The 18,504-nt window shown below is 36.9% G+C and overlaps 1 protein-coding gene across 1 annotated transcript in view; it reads left to right on the top strand.

Annotated features, from left to right (window-relative positions):
* The window catches only part of kcnh3 (potassium voltage-gated channel, subfamily H (eag-related), member 3), a 125,049-nt gene that overhangs the window by 100,800 nt on the left and 5,745 nt on the right, over positions 1 to 18,504 (top strand). The window contains exons 11-14 of the mRNA XM_051906193.1: positions 11,457 to 11,671; positions 16,866 to 17,122; positions 17,482 to 17,582; positions 18,345 to 18,397. Coding sequence (XP_051762153.1) covers positions 11,457 to 11,671; positions 16,866 to 17,122; positions 17,482 to 17,582; positions 18,345 to 18,397 — 626 coding nt within the window. The remainder of the gene's footprint in view (positions 1 to 11,456; positions 11,672 to 16,865; positions 17,123 to 17,481; positions 17,583 to 18,344; positions 18,398 to 18,504) is intronic.

The following is an 18,504-nucleotide window of genomic DNA, read 5'->3' as shown; positions in this document are numbered from 1 at the left end:
TATCACAGCTGACAAGCAACAAAATGCTTCACGAAAAATAAAGCGCAGATGCTGAACGAACGACAAGGAAGCACAAAAAATTAACGTACAGTACACAAGAGTAAATACAAACAAGTGTTTGTTGTTAATCGCCAACAGAACAGCAGCTCCAGACAATTAAAACCCAATGTTACTTACATGATAAGGAATCAAAGCAGCCTCCGCGTCTGTTTTCAGGCCTTCCCACTTAGCTCTCTCCAGCGCTGGAAAGCTTTTCTAATATAAACGTGGGTCCTAAAGTGCTTGCCTAGTCATAAACCTTCAGTGATATTCTTTTGAGCTCTTTTGTATTGTGTCCTATTTCTCGTTCTGCAGTTTTTTTTTCTTATTTTCAAATCTCCCTCTTGCTTATTCTCTCTCCTCAACCATCATATGCCCCCTAATGCTGACTGGTTACACGTTTGTTGTTGGAAGCGGCCTGACTAACTTCCAAACAGTGTATTTAAAATAATACTGAGTCCACCTTTAAATGAAACATTTATAATCTGAGTTTCTCAACTGGTCTGGCACATTGGAAGGGTTTTTTTTCACTGAGCTCATGGTAATGCATTCTGGTATTGCCTTCTTAGCCAAAGCAAGATATCTTAGAAGGCAGCATAATTTTGTCTACTTTTTGGATAACTGTGATCCCTTGAAATTCAGCATCTGATACCTACAAACTCCTCTTTTTCACCATGGGCTATATGTTGCTTTTGAGCACCTGACTGACCTAAGAATGTCTTTCGCCCATAGCTGGTTGAAATATGAAGCCTGCATCCTGATGTTACCTTGTGCTTTCATGCCATAAGAGACATTAGCAATCCAGCTCACATGTACTTGAGTCTGTGATTGCTATTCCATGCACAGTGCCTGTAGTTCCCACACATACATTCGCATTATTAACATTCTATCCAGACCTGTACTTCATGTAAAGGAAAATGTTGATACACAAACATACACATAGATACATATAGTAGCATAACTTGCATATCTGCAGGCAGATCTAGTATAGCCATTCGGATTTGAGTCAAGCATGAGTTAACACAGAGATATTTTCTGTTTATATCTTTGGAAATCTGTGAATATCATTCCATGAATTGCACTAGAAAAGGTCAGTGCTTTTTATGATATTGTAGTGCTTAATGAGCTGTGCAGGCAGCCCAGATGTGAAACCCAGTAGTATTCATGAGGATTCATAATTTTGTGACCAATTGTGTCACTTAGCTTACTGGTTGCTGCAATAACCACCCTGTAAGTTACTTTTGATAACAAATAACAATAGAATCAGAAATAACGTCAGCATAAATGTCTTCTTTCTTCTGCAAATAGTGATCTTGCACAATGCACCCTGGTGACGTCTACTAGCTAAACACTCTTGGGCTAGTTGTCACACTTTTCACTCAAGTGAATATTTCTCACAGTAGGTACATTTCAGTCATTACTGCCCAGGAAAAATATACAGTTCAGTTAACACACGCTGAGCCCTAGATAACCTGTCATTTATTGACACTGTTTTGAGAATAATATATTTATATATATTATTATTTAGATATGAATAATATGACAATGTATTTTTAACTAGATATTTGAAGACAACATAGATAATGCCTGCTAGAGAAAAGCATTTTATATATGTTTTATAAATGTAACACATTGCTAAAATTATGAAATAACGTCTGAATTGAAAACAGATAAAAATAAGGTTCTGAATACAGTCACAACAGATACTTACATTCAAGGGCATAGGTTTGATTTTGACATTTGTGGGGACATAAAAGCAGCATTTATTATAGACGTTTGACTGCAGTTTCATATTATCTCAATTTCTCTTTCTGTACAACATGATAAAATATCTAAACAAGCATACATTCATAACTGAAAAAAAAAATCAGTGATTTACATTCTTAATGATGATGTACATCACTATATTTTAATATTTAAAATGAATTGGACCAATGATGATTCTGAAAGAATTTCTGTAGTAACAAACACAACTTTCATGCACATCTGATTGACAGATAAACCGCACTCTTGTTTTCTAGCGTATTTACTTTAGCTTCTTAGGTAATGTCAGTGGTATGACCTATTTCAGATACAGCCAAAATTACAACAACAGTGGTTACCTAAAAATTTATTTTAATTGTTTGAACAAAATTATTTCTAGGGACAATTCAGTAGTTGCTGGATATTGGTAGGGACATGTCCCTAGCATCCCTACTAAATTCTATGCCCTTGCATACATCATTGATAAAATGCCTTTGCTCCATAATGGCTTGTAATTATGAGCTGAATTTACATAGGACCTTTCAATGTCATGCAGCGCTAATCAATTCGCTTCAATCCCATAGATAAAATCATAATAATAAACACATACATAATAGGAATAGTAGAAAAGAAAACCATGTAAACAGAAGCAAATTGAAAAAAAAGAAAAGAAAAGAAAAGCTTGTGGTTTTATTTGAAATAGAAATCATTGTCATAAAAATATTCTGTTTATGGGTAATTTAATAAAACATTGCTCACCTTTCTGCTTCATCTTGAAGTATTCATGAGAAATGTACACCGCCTAAAGGCTCCTCAAAAACCTTCTGATAACAGCAGATGAAACTGCCTTCGGCCAATATCAGTAGGAATCTTCATAATAAGCTCCTAACCTAAATGTGAATGATAGCTAAAATACACATTTACATATGCAGTTTTTTGCTTTAAAGGAAATATTTCACTCAAAAATTAATTTTGTCATTATATACTCACTCTTATGTCTTTCCTACGGAGCCCCGCACATGACTTGCGTACAAAAATATATATCACAACTATGATTTAAGAATTCGTTCACTCATTTTAGTTAATTTGTAGCCATTTACATTTACTTAAAACAAGAAAACTAATTAGTAAAACTAATTAGCCTAGTAAAAGTGGGCCAGTTGTTCTGAGGCTTATATAAACCAAATCCATACTTACCCCTACCCTAAACCTACCCTCAAAACAATGCAAATATATTGTTGGTAGCATAATCTGATAGATAGCATGTTTCGTCAGAAAACCTGTTCTTCTGTATTTTAAAGGGATATTTCACCCAAAAAATGAAAATTCTGTCATTAATTACTCACCCATGTCGTTTCAAACCTGTAAGACTTTCGTTTATCTTCGAAATGCAAATGAAGATCTTTTTGATGAAATCTGAGAGCTTTCTGTTCCTCCATAGACAGCCTACGCAACTGAAACTTTGACATTTCAAAAAGTTCATAAAGAGATCGTAAAACTAATCCATATGAATTAGTCCAAAACTTTTTTTTTAGTTTAGTCCAAATTTTCTGAAGAGAGATGAACAGATTGAATTTAGGCTTATATTTTTTCTTCCGAACTGGCACTTCTCACATGTTGCCGGTACCAGTTGCGTCACTAGGCCCTTTTTTCTACTCAGCCGCCTTAAAAACTTGTGATTAGCTCCGAAATCTGTACACGAATTCGTGATTGCCTCAGTCCCTTTTTAACCTCATATGAAAATGACAGCAGGCTTCAACTCCTCCCCGCTTTTTGTCAGCGTTATTCAGCGTCTTCTGACGCAGCGCCAGCGTCAGAAGCAGAGGGCAAGGTGTGTGTTTATCAATAGCTTGTCATGATATTTGCATCTGCAGTTCTTTGTCGTAAATGGCGTTCACATAATATGATGCGGGAGCGATACGAGACAGTTTCCCATCAACTGTAAGGTTTTCATTGTGTTTACCCCTCATTACACTATGTTTTCCTCCATCGAAAACTGAACGTGAAGACATACTTTAAAAAATGTTATTTTAAATTTAAAATAATTTTTTTTAAATTAAAACGTATTATTGTTGATGTGGCATTAGATTAACATCATGCACATAAATTATTAAAGACACAATCACACTGTAAAAATGATTTGTTGGTTTAACTTAAAGTAATTAGCCTAACCTGGTTGCCTTAAAATTTTGAGTTCATTTAAACTAAAAAATTGAATTGACACACAGAAAGAGATTAGCTTATTCAACAGAAACTCAAAATAGTATGTTATCTGAACATTTGTGAACCTAAGCTGATTTGACAAAAGATTTGTGAAAAGTTGTGATAACAAATCATGAAAATATTTTTTTTTACAGTGCACTCAGTCAATGCATTCATTTAAACTGCTCATCAGAGTGAATGACAGACAAATAATGACCCAGCAGCTAAATGTGACATTTATAGCCTTGGAGTAAAGGGATTTGTGGTTTTTGATGTCACTTTGAATTATAGAAGTGGCAAATTGATAGATTCATGTTCTGTTTTTTTGTTTTGTTTGTTTGTTTGTTTGTTTTTTTAATAGAAAATAAAAAAGGAATGGTTTAATATAGGGCAGATTAAACATATTGCCAATCTAGACAATTGCAGTTATATAAGGTGTGTCTATATTCTAAATTAATATTAAAGAATATGATCTGGTTAGTTAAAATGATTTGAAATGAAATCAATATTCTTGATAGGTAGTGTAGAACTTATTGTATGTAGTGTTCCTACCCTCATACAGTAGGTGTGTTAGTAAGTCATGAGAACAAATTGTTAATTTGTGGCCATGATATACATATTTTTCCCTGCCTCTCATGTGCAGGGCTCTGCACCTTTTTAAACCAAATGATAAAAATAAATAAAATAAGGTTTCGTCTTGCAGATGATGCAAATGTCAAATTTAGATTTAGAGACTGTGCACAATGTTTGTTGCTGCCTTATGAGTCTTAATCTTTGGGGTTTTCTTACACATGCACACGGAGAACCTCCGTCATTTCTTCCTAATCCAGGAATTTTTTTTTTATAATCCTTATCTAATGTGAAGCACCAGACCGTAGGGGCCAATGTAATGAACAATTGCTGTCCTGTTTGAGATGTATCATCAATGCAGCACTGTCTCAGACATTGTCTGTATGCCTTTGAGGGTATTAGGACTGGATTTCAATGAACACATCGTTTCTGTAGTCTCTCTCTGCCCATTTGTGTTCTTTTAGTTTAGTCACCCAGGACCCTCTTTGCTATAGCCTTTCCTTTTTTGTTTGTGCCCACCTTTTTTTTTTTTTTTTGAAAACTGGAAGACAGCAGCTGTGACCATAGATGGCCAATGAAACTTTTATTGTGTTTTTCTCCTTTTATCTGAGCATGGAGCAGCTGTTCAAGAAAAACATTTGGTAGGAATAAGGATAATGATTTGTACTAGATTATTAGATAACATGCATTATTTAGATATAACATTCATTTACATGGTGCCTTAAATGCTGCGTCAGACCAAAGGGCAAACAAAAAAAGAAAAGAGAAAAAAAAAAACCCAGATGTTTAGTTTTCCCATCATAAATAAACTATTTGTCATATCCAAACCCCCTCTTGTACAGTGCCTACAGTTAATCTGTAAATAAAGGCTCTCAAAAGGTCAGAGTAAACGATGAGCTAGAGCTCTCGCCGAGCTAAAGGTTCCTGTGTGTGTGTGGCTCTCTTTATCTCCAAACGCCCGGACTCTATTGCTCTGATCAAATCAAATATTGGCGTGCTGCTAGGCCACATCCACCTCTCTCTCTCGCACACTTAATAATTGATGGTTAATGCATTATTAATGTACTTTGACTATTAATACAGACTGACACATGAAGGCGAGAGCCATAGATCTCAACGCACATGGAAAATAATGTAGGCGGGACTGAATCAAGGAATGAGAAAAGGAACATGCAGTAATAAACGCATCAAGACAAGCACACTTCCTTCACTCTGCACACTAGAGGTCTGTTCCAAAACATCCTACATATACCCAATGACATCATGTAAATGCTGTCTAACATATAATGTCATATATAAATCTCACACTTCCAGTTTCATTACAGTGTGAATGGACCATTAGACCATGAGATATACAACCCATATTTAAGCCTAAATTTAAAATTTATATATTTTAATTTCATATAAAATTTCCATCCATTTGATTTAATCAATTTTAACATTAACTAATAAACATAATGTGATGCACATTTGTCAGTCATGAAATGAGCAAGACGGGTGAGATTTCTGCTGTCAAAAAAATCATGGCTTAGTTTATTATTAACTATTTGCATCTATTTGATTTTATTTAAATACCTGCAATCATATTTTCAAAATGCATTTATTCAAATAGCTTGGAATCAGCATAAATCTTTTCATTGTGAAAACAATTTAATGTATTAATTTAAAAACAAATTATTAACGGTTCAAATATGGCTAGCTTTGGAACGAGCTATTTTCTGTTAGTTAAAATGTATGAGATAAATATAAACATGATTACTGGGTCAATGACGATGTACATATTTTCGTGTCCAAGTGCATTATTTCATTTTAAAATAATTTGATAAATTCATGACATATATTACTTTATTCTATTTAGTTTGAATTCTAAATAGGTTAATTTGAAGAGGGCAAAGCCTGTTAAGCAAATACAGGTGTGGTCTGATAGATGTAAAGAGCAACTAAGGGACTGCTTTGAGAAAACTAATTGGGACATTTTCTTTCAATCATGTCAGGATGCTGATGAACTCATAGACACAATTACATCATATATTAATTTTTGTAAAGATACTGTGTCTGAAACTAAACTGTGAAAATTTTCCCAAATAACAAGCCCTGGGTATCGAAACAGCTAAAAAGCTGTCTTAATGAAAGGAGGTTTGCCTTCTGTTCCGGTAATACCATATTACCTTGTGAGAAAAGGAGAGAGTTGAGGGGGAAAATTCTTTCATTTTAAAAATAAAGATTTTTAACTGGCAATACAAGACAGGCATGGGAGGGATTAAATACATTAATGGGTAGGTCTAATAAAAAGGATGATAGTTTTGTTAGTAAAAACCAGACTTTTATTAATGATTTGAATAACTTTTATGGCAGATTTGAAACTGTGGACGGTAAGACAGAATGTGATGTGATATGCAATAATCTCCCTGTAGAAACATCAATAGTTATTAATGAGCTTGATGTAATTGCAAGTCTTAGTAAATAGAAGCCAAATAAAACCACTGGCCCAGATGGTTCAAAAGCCCGACTTCTTAAAGACTGTGCTCCTCAATTAAAAGGAGTTTTTACAAGGCTGTTTCAGTTTTTTTAGACACTTGTACAGTGCTGAAATTATAGAAATATTCAATAATAAGGCCTGTGGCAAAAAAGCCTGGTGCGAGTATATTAAATGATTTCCGGCCTATTGCAGTAACTTCCATACTATGTAAAACTATGGAGCGAGTCTTGGCTAATCATCTAACTTCAACTGTGGCCTCGAGGTTAGATCCACTTCCGTTTGCATATAACAGTAACAGAGGCACAGATGATGCTGTATTGACCCTGCTAAACACAGTTACAAAACATCTTACGAATCCCAAAGCATATGTCAGGATTTTATTTATGGATTTCACATTGGCTTTTAATTCAATGAAGACACACATTCTCTTAAAAAGGCTTGCTGATCTTGATTTTAATACAGGGTTAGTTTTATGGATTAGAAACTTTCTTTCCTGCTGTCAGAGGTATTATGTCAGACGTGCTCACTTTAAGCACAGGTTGCCCACAAGGCTGTGTTCTTTCCCCTGTGCTTTTTTTCTTTATATACTAATGAGTTTTTGATTCAGGAGGAACATTTTAGATTATTAAAATATGCCGATGATATGGCCTTAGTTGGCCTATTGGATAAAACTAATTCTCTGCGTGACGTTGCCTATTTGTCTCGCACTAAGGCCCTTGAAACTTGGTGTCATCTTAGCCAATTAGAAATTAATGTCGTGAAGACAAAAGAATTAATTATGTGTACAAAAAGAGACATGACAATCCAGCCAATTTCACTTGTGGGTCAACAAGTAGAAATTGTGGAGAATTTTAAATATCTTGGCTCAATCTTGGACTCACAGGTGAGCTTTGTCGATAACTCTGAGTACATCTTTAAAAGATGTTCACAGCGACTATTTCTTCTAAGACAACTTGGTGGCCTTGGAGTTAGTCAGCATATTTTAGAACTTGTTTACAAATCTATTGTGGAGAGTGTACTGTCTTAACATATCCCTGCCTGGTATGAACATTTAAACTGTAGATCAAAGAATAAGCTCACCAGAATTGTGTCAATGGCAAGCAAAATTGTTGGCAGACCACAGAAGCTCTTAGGACAACTTTATGTTGAAAGGGCAAGGAAGAAGGTGAGGAGTATTCTTGCAGATAGTTCTCGCCCTCTTTTTAGCCAATTTGAGCTCTTGAAATCAGGTAGGCGCTACAGAATACCTTGTGAATAAAAATGTGTTTAAGCGATCATTCATTCCGAATGCAATCAAAATTCTCAATTCCGTAAGTGTTTGATAAATTAACTGACAGCAGCATGAATTGTAATTTTTATGAAATGTGAATTTGTCTGTTTTTTGTTCTGTTTTTGTTGGACAATGGTGGACAATAAAGATGTACAATTAATTTTTAGTACGTTTAAATAATACATATTATTTTGTGTTTTGTTATCTTAAACCCCCAAAATGCCAGGCTCAACTGTCCGAACTAATGAACAGACTAAGAAAACTATTTAAAATGGTGTCTTAATAATGAAAAATTAAAAACTAAATACTGTGGCATCATTTTAGGCTATCTTGAGTGTAAGATTGGACTATTGTCTTGAAAGGAAGAGGAAATGCAGAGCTGTGAATGAATGCACACATGAATGCACGTCCACTCACTGTCACCAAGAGACTGTTTGGAGGATCTGCGTTTGAAGTTAAAAAACACACCACCTGCACACACGCAAAGTAATGGCACTTTCCTGTGGTGTTATCGATCTGACAGCTTGACCCGAGGATCCGCAGGAGGCTCTGGAGAATAGTGGAGAGAGAAAGAATAAGAGACAAACAGACAGACAGACAGCCAGGAAAACGGAGAGACAGCGAAAGAGAGAGAGCAAATTGGCAATGACTGATAAAAAATGAAAGCATGAAATGCAAGCGAATGATTAGTCAAGACAGACAGCAATAAACACTTATTCTCAGAACCAGACCAATATATACGCACACAGACATCTCTGAGATGCGGTTGGAGTGGGAGTGATTGTCTTAATTAAAGCTGTGATATGAAATGGCTTCCTCCACCTAGACTCATGTCACCTCACGATGAGATTACACTTCTTATTGCACTGTAGAGCTACAGTCTGTCAGGGCTGTGAGGAGAACGGGAAACTGAATCGGGAGAGAGAGAGAGAGTAGAAAGCACATATATAAAGACAAGGAAAGGACGAAACAAAAGGATGGAGAGATTCCTGTCACATGACTCGCATCAATGTTGTCTGATGCAATGAACTTGTTGCAATGAAGCGTTTGAAGCGTCAACAGTCTATCCCTCAGTGCTGTAATGCATGCTAGTCAAGCTCTATAACATGGAGCTCAAAGTTCAAACAATTTCAACTTTGACCCCATTTCCAACTGACCTTTTGAAGCGTAGTCAGTAATTACTGTCAGTGACAGGTCCTGTGATTCATTCATGCTTTTGACCCTCTAATGATGTCTTCTAGAGACCAAAGCAACCAGAAATATTTATAATATAGATCTTGAATGCCTCTTTTCAATCACATTCACCTTTCATTCATGTATATGTACCATATTGCTTCCAAAAGAATCCTGTGACATGAACTAATTTAAATTTATTAACAACTCGTAAAGTTTTGGTGAATCAATTGTTTCAAGAGTTTTTTTTTTTATTTTTACCTTTTTGCAAAACCTATGCACACTTCCTGCTTTTTGCTACCTAGAAACCTTAAAAAAAACAAAAAAAAAAAAACAATAGTCCAATTTTAATTTCATGGTGACTTTAAAGCTTTGATGCATGTCAAAAATGGATGAAAATATTGAATCATTAGATCTAACAAATCAAGACTTCACAGGATTGGAAAAAAAACATCCATTCTGGTGGGGCATTCTAGAAAGCAAGGTTAACTTCACATATGCCCCGATCTCTTGGTTTATTAACCCAAATCTTGTTTACTTGAGGTATGCAGGTTCCAAAACCCGGAGTATGAAACTCACAGTAAACGGTGGCCACACAAAGACATTCTCAACCGAGTGCCGAATCATGGAGTCACCATGAAAATAGACACTAAAAAGAATGTTTAGCCACTTTTGAGTGCAGATCCACAATGTGTGAGATGAGAATAAAATAAATGAGAGTAAAATAAACATTTTTTGGACAGGTTTTGGAATGGAAATTTGAGTTTATCTGCTTACTCTGAGTAAACTTACCCAGGTAAGTCCCATAACCTGCTTTGTGGAATAACCCCCAGGCTTGCATGCAGAATTCAGTTATTCCAAAACACCATAAATAATGCATGCAGGTCAGAATTAGGGCAATATTCACTATTTATAAAGATACAAAAACAATTACAACTTCAAATGAGACAATTTTTAAAAAAATAAATAAATGAAAAAGTAGTAGAAAAAAAATGATATGTCTACTTACGTTCTATACTTTTCATTAATATGTAGCTTGCAAATACAAATTTGGCAAAATACATGGCTTCTTTTGAAAGGTCGTCAATGGACAATTTTTTTGCTCGCATTGGGAAGCAGAAGAGAACAAGGGGTGAAAGAGCAACAAAAAGATAGAGAATGAGAGAGAAAAGTGCTTTGGATAGCCGAAGAAAAAACAAACTGCTATAATTGTGCTCTGCCATGTTATCTTAGAGAAGAGATATGTTGAGCTCTTGTAAACATGACAGTACAAACATGCAAACACACACACACACACACACACACGGCACATGCATAATTACCACACCTGCTTACTTGATGAAGGATGCACATATGGTCCACCACACATCTCTCTCCCAGAGCTGCTGAACTCAGTTGCCTCCAATGTGTGCCTTCCCAGAATGCACTGCTTTGACACTTCAGCACACTTCAGAATTCACCACTGCTTTCATAGTCCCTTTGCACCAAACCAGAACATATTTTTAGCCTCTATGCTGCCTTGTGTGCCCCTTTCTGAGTCTCATTTTCAAACCTAGAACAGAAACTTTTTGCATATAATTTTAGCATCTAAATTTGATTGACATTCTTTTCATTTGTTTACTTGGCTAAATACATTTACACAAAATATTGGCAAGATCTTACATGTATATAAAACTTTGTGTACTTATGAATAATGTATGACAATGCCTGTTTAAGCCACATCAGAGCCTCAAAATATACTTGTTACAATTGCAAGAGCTGCAAAATGTCCATTTAGCATTTTAGCCATTTAAAAACCAAGAATAGACATTTTTACTGGTCAAGGTGGGAAAAAAAAAAAATAGTATTCCAAAATCGGCTTGTTGAGAACGATACAGATTTTGGCTGATACCGATATGGTCACAATATATTCTAATCAGTTTATGTTAACTAAAATTAAATAGACTAACAAATGAACTTATATATGCTTTTCTCAAATAGGAAAAGGGGACCTGATCGGATCGGACTCACTGACGAAAGAGCAGGTGATCAAGACCAACGCAAACGTGAAAGCTCTGACATATTGCGACCTGCAGTACATCAGCCTGAAAGGACTGCGAGAGGTGCTGCGCCTCTATCCTGAATACGCCCAGAAATTTGTCAGCGAAATTCAGCACGATCTCACCTATAACCTGCGGGAGGGCAGTGGAGCTGACGTGAGTGATGCATGCAAGCACACATGACGGTATTCAGGGCAAAGGGCAACAATCCTTTGATTCAAGGAGTGTGTGCATACAGTAGAGCTTTTTTTAGCCCGAATCATGTGCATGAGGGACTGAGGCAATTACCACAAAAGTACAGGTCAGGAGTCAATACATCGCCTCGGATTGGATTATCAATATTGTACGGTTGTGCTTTGGAGCTGATATGAGTCCTATAAATAGTGCATTGTTCAAATAGACAAACATAATACAGTCACCTTCATGAACCTGTATTATGGTTCATATTCTCTGCTATATTAATTTTATTTCAGATTTTTCTTATAAAATACTTTAGTATATATAAAAATAGAAACATGTTACAATTAGTAAGAGTATAGAGCTATAAATAGGGATGTATAATTGAATAATTGTCATAATTTACTCACCCTCATGTTGTTCTAAACCGGTATGATTTTGTCTACTACAGAATATAAAAGAAGATTGAATTCAGGTTGATTGGGACACTTTTTCCAATTCATCTCAATGGCAAAAAGTGTCCCAATCACCCTGAATTCACCCTATGTTTAGAAAGTTCTTTTTTTTTTTTTTTTGTCCATACAATGTAAATCAGTGGTAACCATAACTGTTCGGTTACCGATATTCATCAAAATTGTGTTCTGCAAAAGACAGAAAGTCAGGTTTGGAACAACATGAGGGTGAGTAAAGGAAAATTAAAATTTCATTTGCGGGTGAACTATCCTTTTAATTTGGATGGTATATTTCTGATATACTGGTCTTGGAGGAATTTGATGAGATGAGTTCATAATCTCTGACTTTTGATTGCATGGGTGTGTTTTGGGTGTAACGTGCAATAAATCAATCAGAGTCTCATCTCCCATTCCCTTTAAAATCCAGTTGCACTTGCACCATGGTGGATTCGCTATTTACATGGCGGAATTTGCAAGCAGAAAGAATGAACGCTTCTCCAGAGAGGAATCTTTGTGTGTGTAACAAGCAGAGTGTACGCGTGTTGTGCACCTGCCTATAGGAGCATATTACTAACGCATATTACTAATCTCAATGGCTGTTTCATAACATTGTAAATAATGTTTGACTTCTCCATGACAAACAAAGTTGCGCAGTATCGCTTTGCGTACCATAGTAAACAGGGTAACCACTGTATTTCTGCTTGTCTATAAGCATCACCTACTACCAGAGAGTAAATTAGCATGTTCCTGCTATTTTTTATGCTTTGGTCTGAACAAACAAATCATATGTGAAAATCGAATTTTAATTTGTGTTTGTGTTAAGTCACACACACAAACAAACAATTGAAACATGAATAAAAATAGAAAATGTAAATTTGTAATCCTCTACCACAAGCCCAGTTGACCACAGTGGATTTGTACATGTAAAGTGCAGAGTTACTCAATGAATTCAGGAGCCGTGACCTACAGACTGGAGGTATGTGTGTGTAACGCTGCATTACCCACTTCCACAACCAGCTGAATACAAAATGGTTGCCCCTTCTGCTGTCTCTGGCATCTTTCCTTCCTTCTTGCACGTTCTTTAAGTCAGTGTACTTTCCTTGACTTAGATAAAGCCGCTACCCCCCTCATCTTAAGGATGCACATGTATGCCTGTGCACGAGACCTCTCTCATGCACACACACACACACACGTTCTCCCAGCCTTGAGTGTAACTTGCAAGGACAGGAATAGCAGCAGGCTGCGGTTTGGAGTGTGTGCTGATACTAAGAATAGCACTGAGGGAAGGCGGGGACTCCGTGCTGGCTGGGTCCCCCACGCCTCGAGCTAAGATTGGATCCTGGCAGATAAAAATAGCACTGAAACGAGAGGCGCGGCGGAGGGAGAGAGGTGCCTCATTTCTCTCCTTTTCACTTTTTCCTGCAGTGCTGCTTCTGCAAGGTGTCACATGTAGATTTCACTCCAGCTGGAGAAAGATATTGCTGTGTTTGAGGAGAAAAAGAGGGAGATCAAGTAAGAAAGAAAAGAGAAATTCATTACAGTTGGTTGGTGGAGTGGCAGGTACATGACATGTAAACATATAAAAGATTCTGTTGCAACTTCAATGACCTACCTCAAATCGTGCAGGTTGTTGACAAGAGGTGTTTAATCGGGTGTACAGTTTTCACCTAGCAATATCAAGGGACTTGTTTGACCTGAAAGACCACTGAGAACACCCTACCAGCTGCATAGCAATGCGCTAAATGCCTCTCAGAACACCTTAGCAACCGCATAGAAATGCCCCGGCAACCAGCAACAATAGCTTAGCATCTTGGCAGTGACTTTCACATATGCAAGCACTTTGTTTCCTTCAGAAAATGTAAAAATCAAGTTTGTTTGTGCCATGAGACATAACAGATCAGCATCAATGCTCATTTCACATGTGTGCAACCCCAGAATGCACAGAGAATACCAATGAACACACACACGCATAATTGCAGACCTGGTGAGAATAGAAGTGTGGTGTGATTATTGGTGAAGCATCCCTATTACTGTGTGTGTGTGTGTTCTTGTATATGTGGTTTATGAGGACACAATTGTGCATAATGACATGGGTATTGCAATGTAAACATAGTTTACTTCCTGTGTCCTCGTAAACCAGATGGCTTAAAAACATGCTTGTTTAAAAAAAACTAGTATGGCTTAAAAAAAAAAAAAAACTAGTTTGTACAGTATAAAAACCATTACACCTATGGAGAGTCCCCGTAAACCACATATACAAGTGTGTGTGTGTGCAGTAATGCTTTGGAGGAGAAAGGTAATGCATTCTTTCCTCTCTTTCTTGTTATATTTAGCTGTGATTGACTGAATTTGGTGACTCGAGGGACATGGAGATGTCTGAACAAACACCTCCTTCCCTCTCTCTCTGGAGGAGGGGAGGGAAAGAAAGTGAAAACTTCTGTAAAAACACCAATTTAAGCATCGTACACACATGCACACACATTCCCCTCGTGCCACTGGGGTCTGTGTTACTAAGATTGGAAGGAGATGGCTAAAAATAAATTCTGCTTTAGGTGGGGTGTGGGACTGCAGACGGAGCGTGGGGGTGGAGATCATGAGAGGAATGGGGAAAAAACAAGATGCGAAGAAAGAGAGAGGCAGGGTGCGGTGAACGGGAGGGGGGTTGCGGATAAAGATGGAGAGATTTCAGTCAAAGTGAATGGGAGAGAACAAACGGAGGGATGGGGGAGACGAATGGAACCATGTTAATTTGAATTAAGATAAGTTTGAGTTTTGGTATTTTTCAGTCTCTTTCCTTCCTGATTATGAGTTAGCAATACAGGGATAAGGACTGTGTGTGTTGTCATCCTATAGCGACAGACCGTGATTGACACAGTCTTTTATGTGTTTTGACAAAACAAAAATAAACATTGCCGCCTCTCCTCTCTGCAACCTCTTTTGCAGTGCCGCAGGATAACGCTGCTTCCAGTCATCCTTTTTATGACATTCTAAGAACATGCATTGCTGAGAGATTTTAACAAAGAAGAAATCGAAATCAATTTCAGCTTCTATAAAGAAGAGTGTTTTTATTCTGGGGGAAAACCAATTGAGGTTCCTTAATCTAGTACAATGGAAAAATATGCAGAGAGTTGAGCTGGAGAAACATGTAAGAGAGGGAGAGAAGGACAAGAAAAATCAACAGGCTGTGTTAGTCTGCCACGCTCTGGTCATGACTCTTTACTACCCTTTTGAAAATAATTTTTATAATTACAAGCCATTGTTTTTTTCATAAAAAATAAATTCTTTAATAACTAGATTTGGATTTTCAAATGGACATGTTAGTGTTTGCAAAGCAGCAGTAGAATGGTGTTAATGTTGGAGGTAACCTTAGGTTCAACACAATGGCACAGCATCTTGGCAGTGTAAAAAAGTGATTATATATGGCTAAATAGATAGCAAGATCACAGTTTAGTATGCAAATACATGCAGGAGAGAAGGTCAGTCACTATTTGGTATGCAGTGACAGTGTTTTACATTTTGTTTTCAAACTGTAATATACATACACTACTGTTCATGTTTTTGAAAGAAATCTCTTATGCTCACCAAGGCTCCATTTATTTGATCAAAAAAAGAAAAAAACTGTTTTAATACATTTTAAGATTCCTTTGATTCCTGTGTATAATTTATTCCTTTGATGGCAAAGCTGAATTTCCAGCAGTCATTACTCTAGTCTTCAGTGTCACATGATCCTTCATGATCCAGTCATTCTAATATGCTGATATTCCATTTAGAATATAGAAACGTTTTGTAACATTATAAATGTCTTTACTGTCACTTTTGATCAATGTAATGTGACCTTGTAGAAAATTGTGCATAAGAATAAAAATAACAGAATGAAACATAAATACAGTGCTGCCTCGCAAATACTATATTAAAGTATTATCAGCCAAGCTCTAACCATACCACTTAAAGGGTTAGTCCACCCAAAAATGAAAATAATGTAATTAATTACTCACCCTCATGTCATTCTACACCTGTAAGACCTTCGTTCATCTTCGGAACACAAATTAAGATATTTTTGATAAAATCCGATGGTTCAGTGAGGCCTGCATAGACAGCAAGTTAACTTACACTTTTTAAATGCCCAGAAAGGTACTGAAAACATATTTAAAACAGTTCATGTGAGTACAGTGGTTCTACCTTGAGAATACCTTTTTGTGCACCAAAAAAACTAAAGTACGACTTTTCAACAATATTTAGTGATGGGAGATTTCAAAACACTGCTTTGAATCATTTGTTTCGGATCAGTGGTTCGGAGCGCCAAAGTCACATTATTTCAGCAGTTTGGCAGTTTTACAAGATCCGAAAGTCGTTATTTTGTTTTTTTGGCACACAAAAGGTATTCTCGTCGCTTTACAATATCAAGGTTGAACCACTTTAGTCACATGAACTGTTTTAAATACGTTTTAGTACCTTTCTGGGCCTTTGAAAGTGTAAATTAACTTGCTGTCTATGGAGGCCTCACTGAACCATCAGATTTCATCAAAATTATCTTAATTTGTGTTCCGAAGATGAACGAATGCCTTACGGGTGTGGAACGACATGAGGGTGAGTAATTAATGACATTATTTTCATTTTTGGGTGAACTACCTCTTTAAATTAACTTCTATTGGTCAAAACATGTGTATCAACTGCATTTCATATAGACATCAACATAACTAATCCTACTCTGTCTTTCTCAGCTGGACTGGGAAAGCAATGGCGGTCTGGTGAAGAAACTTCCTGCTATCCGTGAGGATGAGGAGAATGATGAAGAGCAGAACTCGGTGTCAAGAGCCCAGCGGTCTCCCCTTCGCCTGACCCGGGGCCTCAGCTCCCCACTGAGATCGCCACTCCTCCCTCCTCGCCCCTTCCGCCCTCCATCAGACCACACGCGACCCGCCACCCTCCAGATCCCTGTGGTCAGTTTCAGCAGCGCTCCTCCAGAACTCAGCCCCAGGTACACATACACATCTCACATCCTTAATGAGCTGTTGCCCTCTGGTGGCTTTTATAAGAACTTTATATATTCATAATTTAGAAGAAGTATCCAGCTACCATGGCAACCAGTTTGGGTGGAATTGCTGCTTGCTCTAGTGATTGGCTCTGCAATTTCACACTAAGAAATCAAAGCTTACCTAAAGCTGCAATTTAGTCAGCTTAAACCAAAGGAATCCATTTCTAACTAGGCATTTTAAACTCTATTTTATATATAGACATTGATATGATTATGCATTTAACCAAACTGCTTAAATTTCAGTCCTTGATCTGCTGCACATGAACAACAGTGGATTTTTTCTTCTTCTTCTGTCTCTGCAGGTTTGTGGATGGCATAGAGACAGAAAGCAATTCCAGCTCAACACAAAGGTTTGAGTTCGGTCCCAGCCTACCTCAGAGCGGCCCCCCGTCCCCTTCACCAGGTACGAACACAACTACAAGACAGAATGCGATTTCTGGAAGGAAATATTATGAAGTGATATTTCCAAAAATAGACTGTCTTGCACAGTCAGACTTATTCTGGCCAAGAACCGCCTACTTAGACAGGAAGGGACCATCTGACCAATATGTAAAGCTGCCAGCTATTTTTTTAACACGTCCACAGGGGTGGTACATCTGAAATTGGATATAAACCTCTAAGCAAAGCAGAATATATTGTTGCACAGGGATATATAATAGCTATTAGTTCTTCCTCAGAATCTTTCATTGTAGCAGCATGGGAAATTTATGAACAAAACTTTAATTTCAGTGCACCCTGACTCAAGAGAAATTACATAAAGCCAACTAATCAGATTGCAGCTCTTACCAGTTTGTTTAGTACACTCTTAAAAGTGTTTTTTTCCCGCACATAAAATAACCGCACATGGTCATAAAATAACCATTCTTGGTTCCCCAAAGAACCTTTCAGTGAACCGTTTTTAAAAGAACCATTATTTTTTCTAATTGTGAAGAACATTTTAATAATCTAAAGAACCTATGAAGAATGTTCTGTGGAATGGAAAGGTTCTAGGGATAATAAAGGTTCTTCAAGGAACCATCGATGCCAATAAAGAACCTTTGTTTTTAAGAGCATATGTAAACTTTTCTTCATCCAATCCTCTCACTCTCTTACCTCAAAATATGCTTAATCTCTACTACAAACTCAAGATATGTAAAAATCTAAACTTACCCCATTTTGTGTGCAGTGAACCAGGAGCAGCTGGAGACCAAGCAGAGCATCACCAAACTGAGCGAGGAGGTAACTGAATCAAGCACATTGAATCAAAATAACATTAAATATGTTTAAAATGTTTGCACAGCTAGTAGAGAACAGCTCATTCAAATCAGAGTCTAGGCCTGAGTAGT

This window comes from Ctenopharyngodon idella, chromosome 9 (assembly GCF_019924925.1).
Source record: "Ctenopharyngodon idella isolate HZGC_01 chromosome 9, HZGC01, whole genome shotgun sequence".
In the NCBI taxonomy this organism is placed as follows: Eukaryota; Metazoa; Chordata; class Actinopteri; order Cypriniformes; family Xenocyprididae; genus Ctenopharyngodon; species Ctenopharyngodon idella.
The sequence above is the reverse complement of the archived record's forward strand: the minus strand, read 5'-3'. Positions and strand labels throughout refer to the sequence as shown.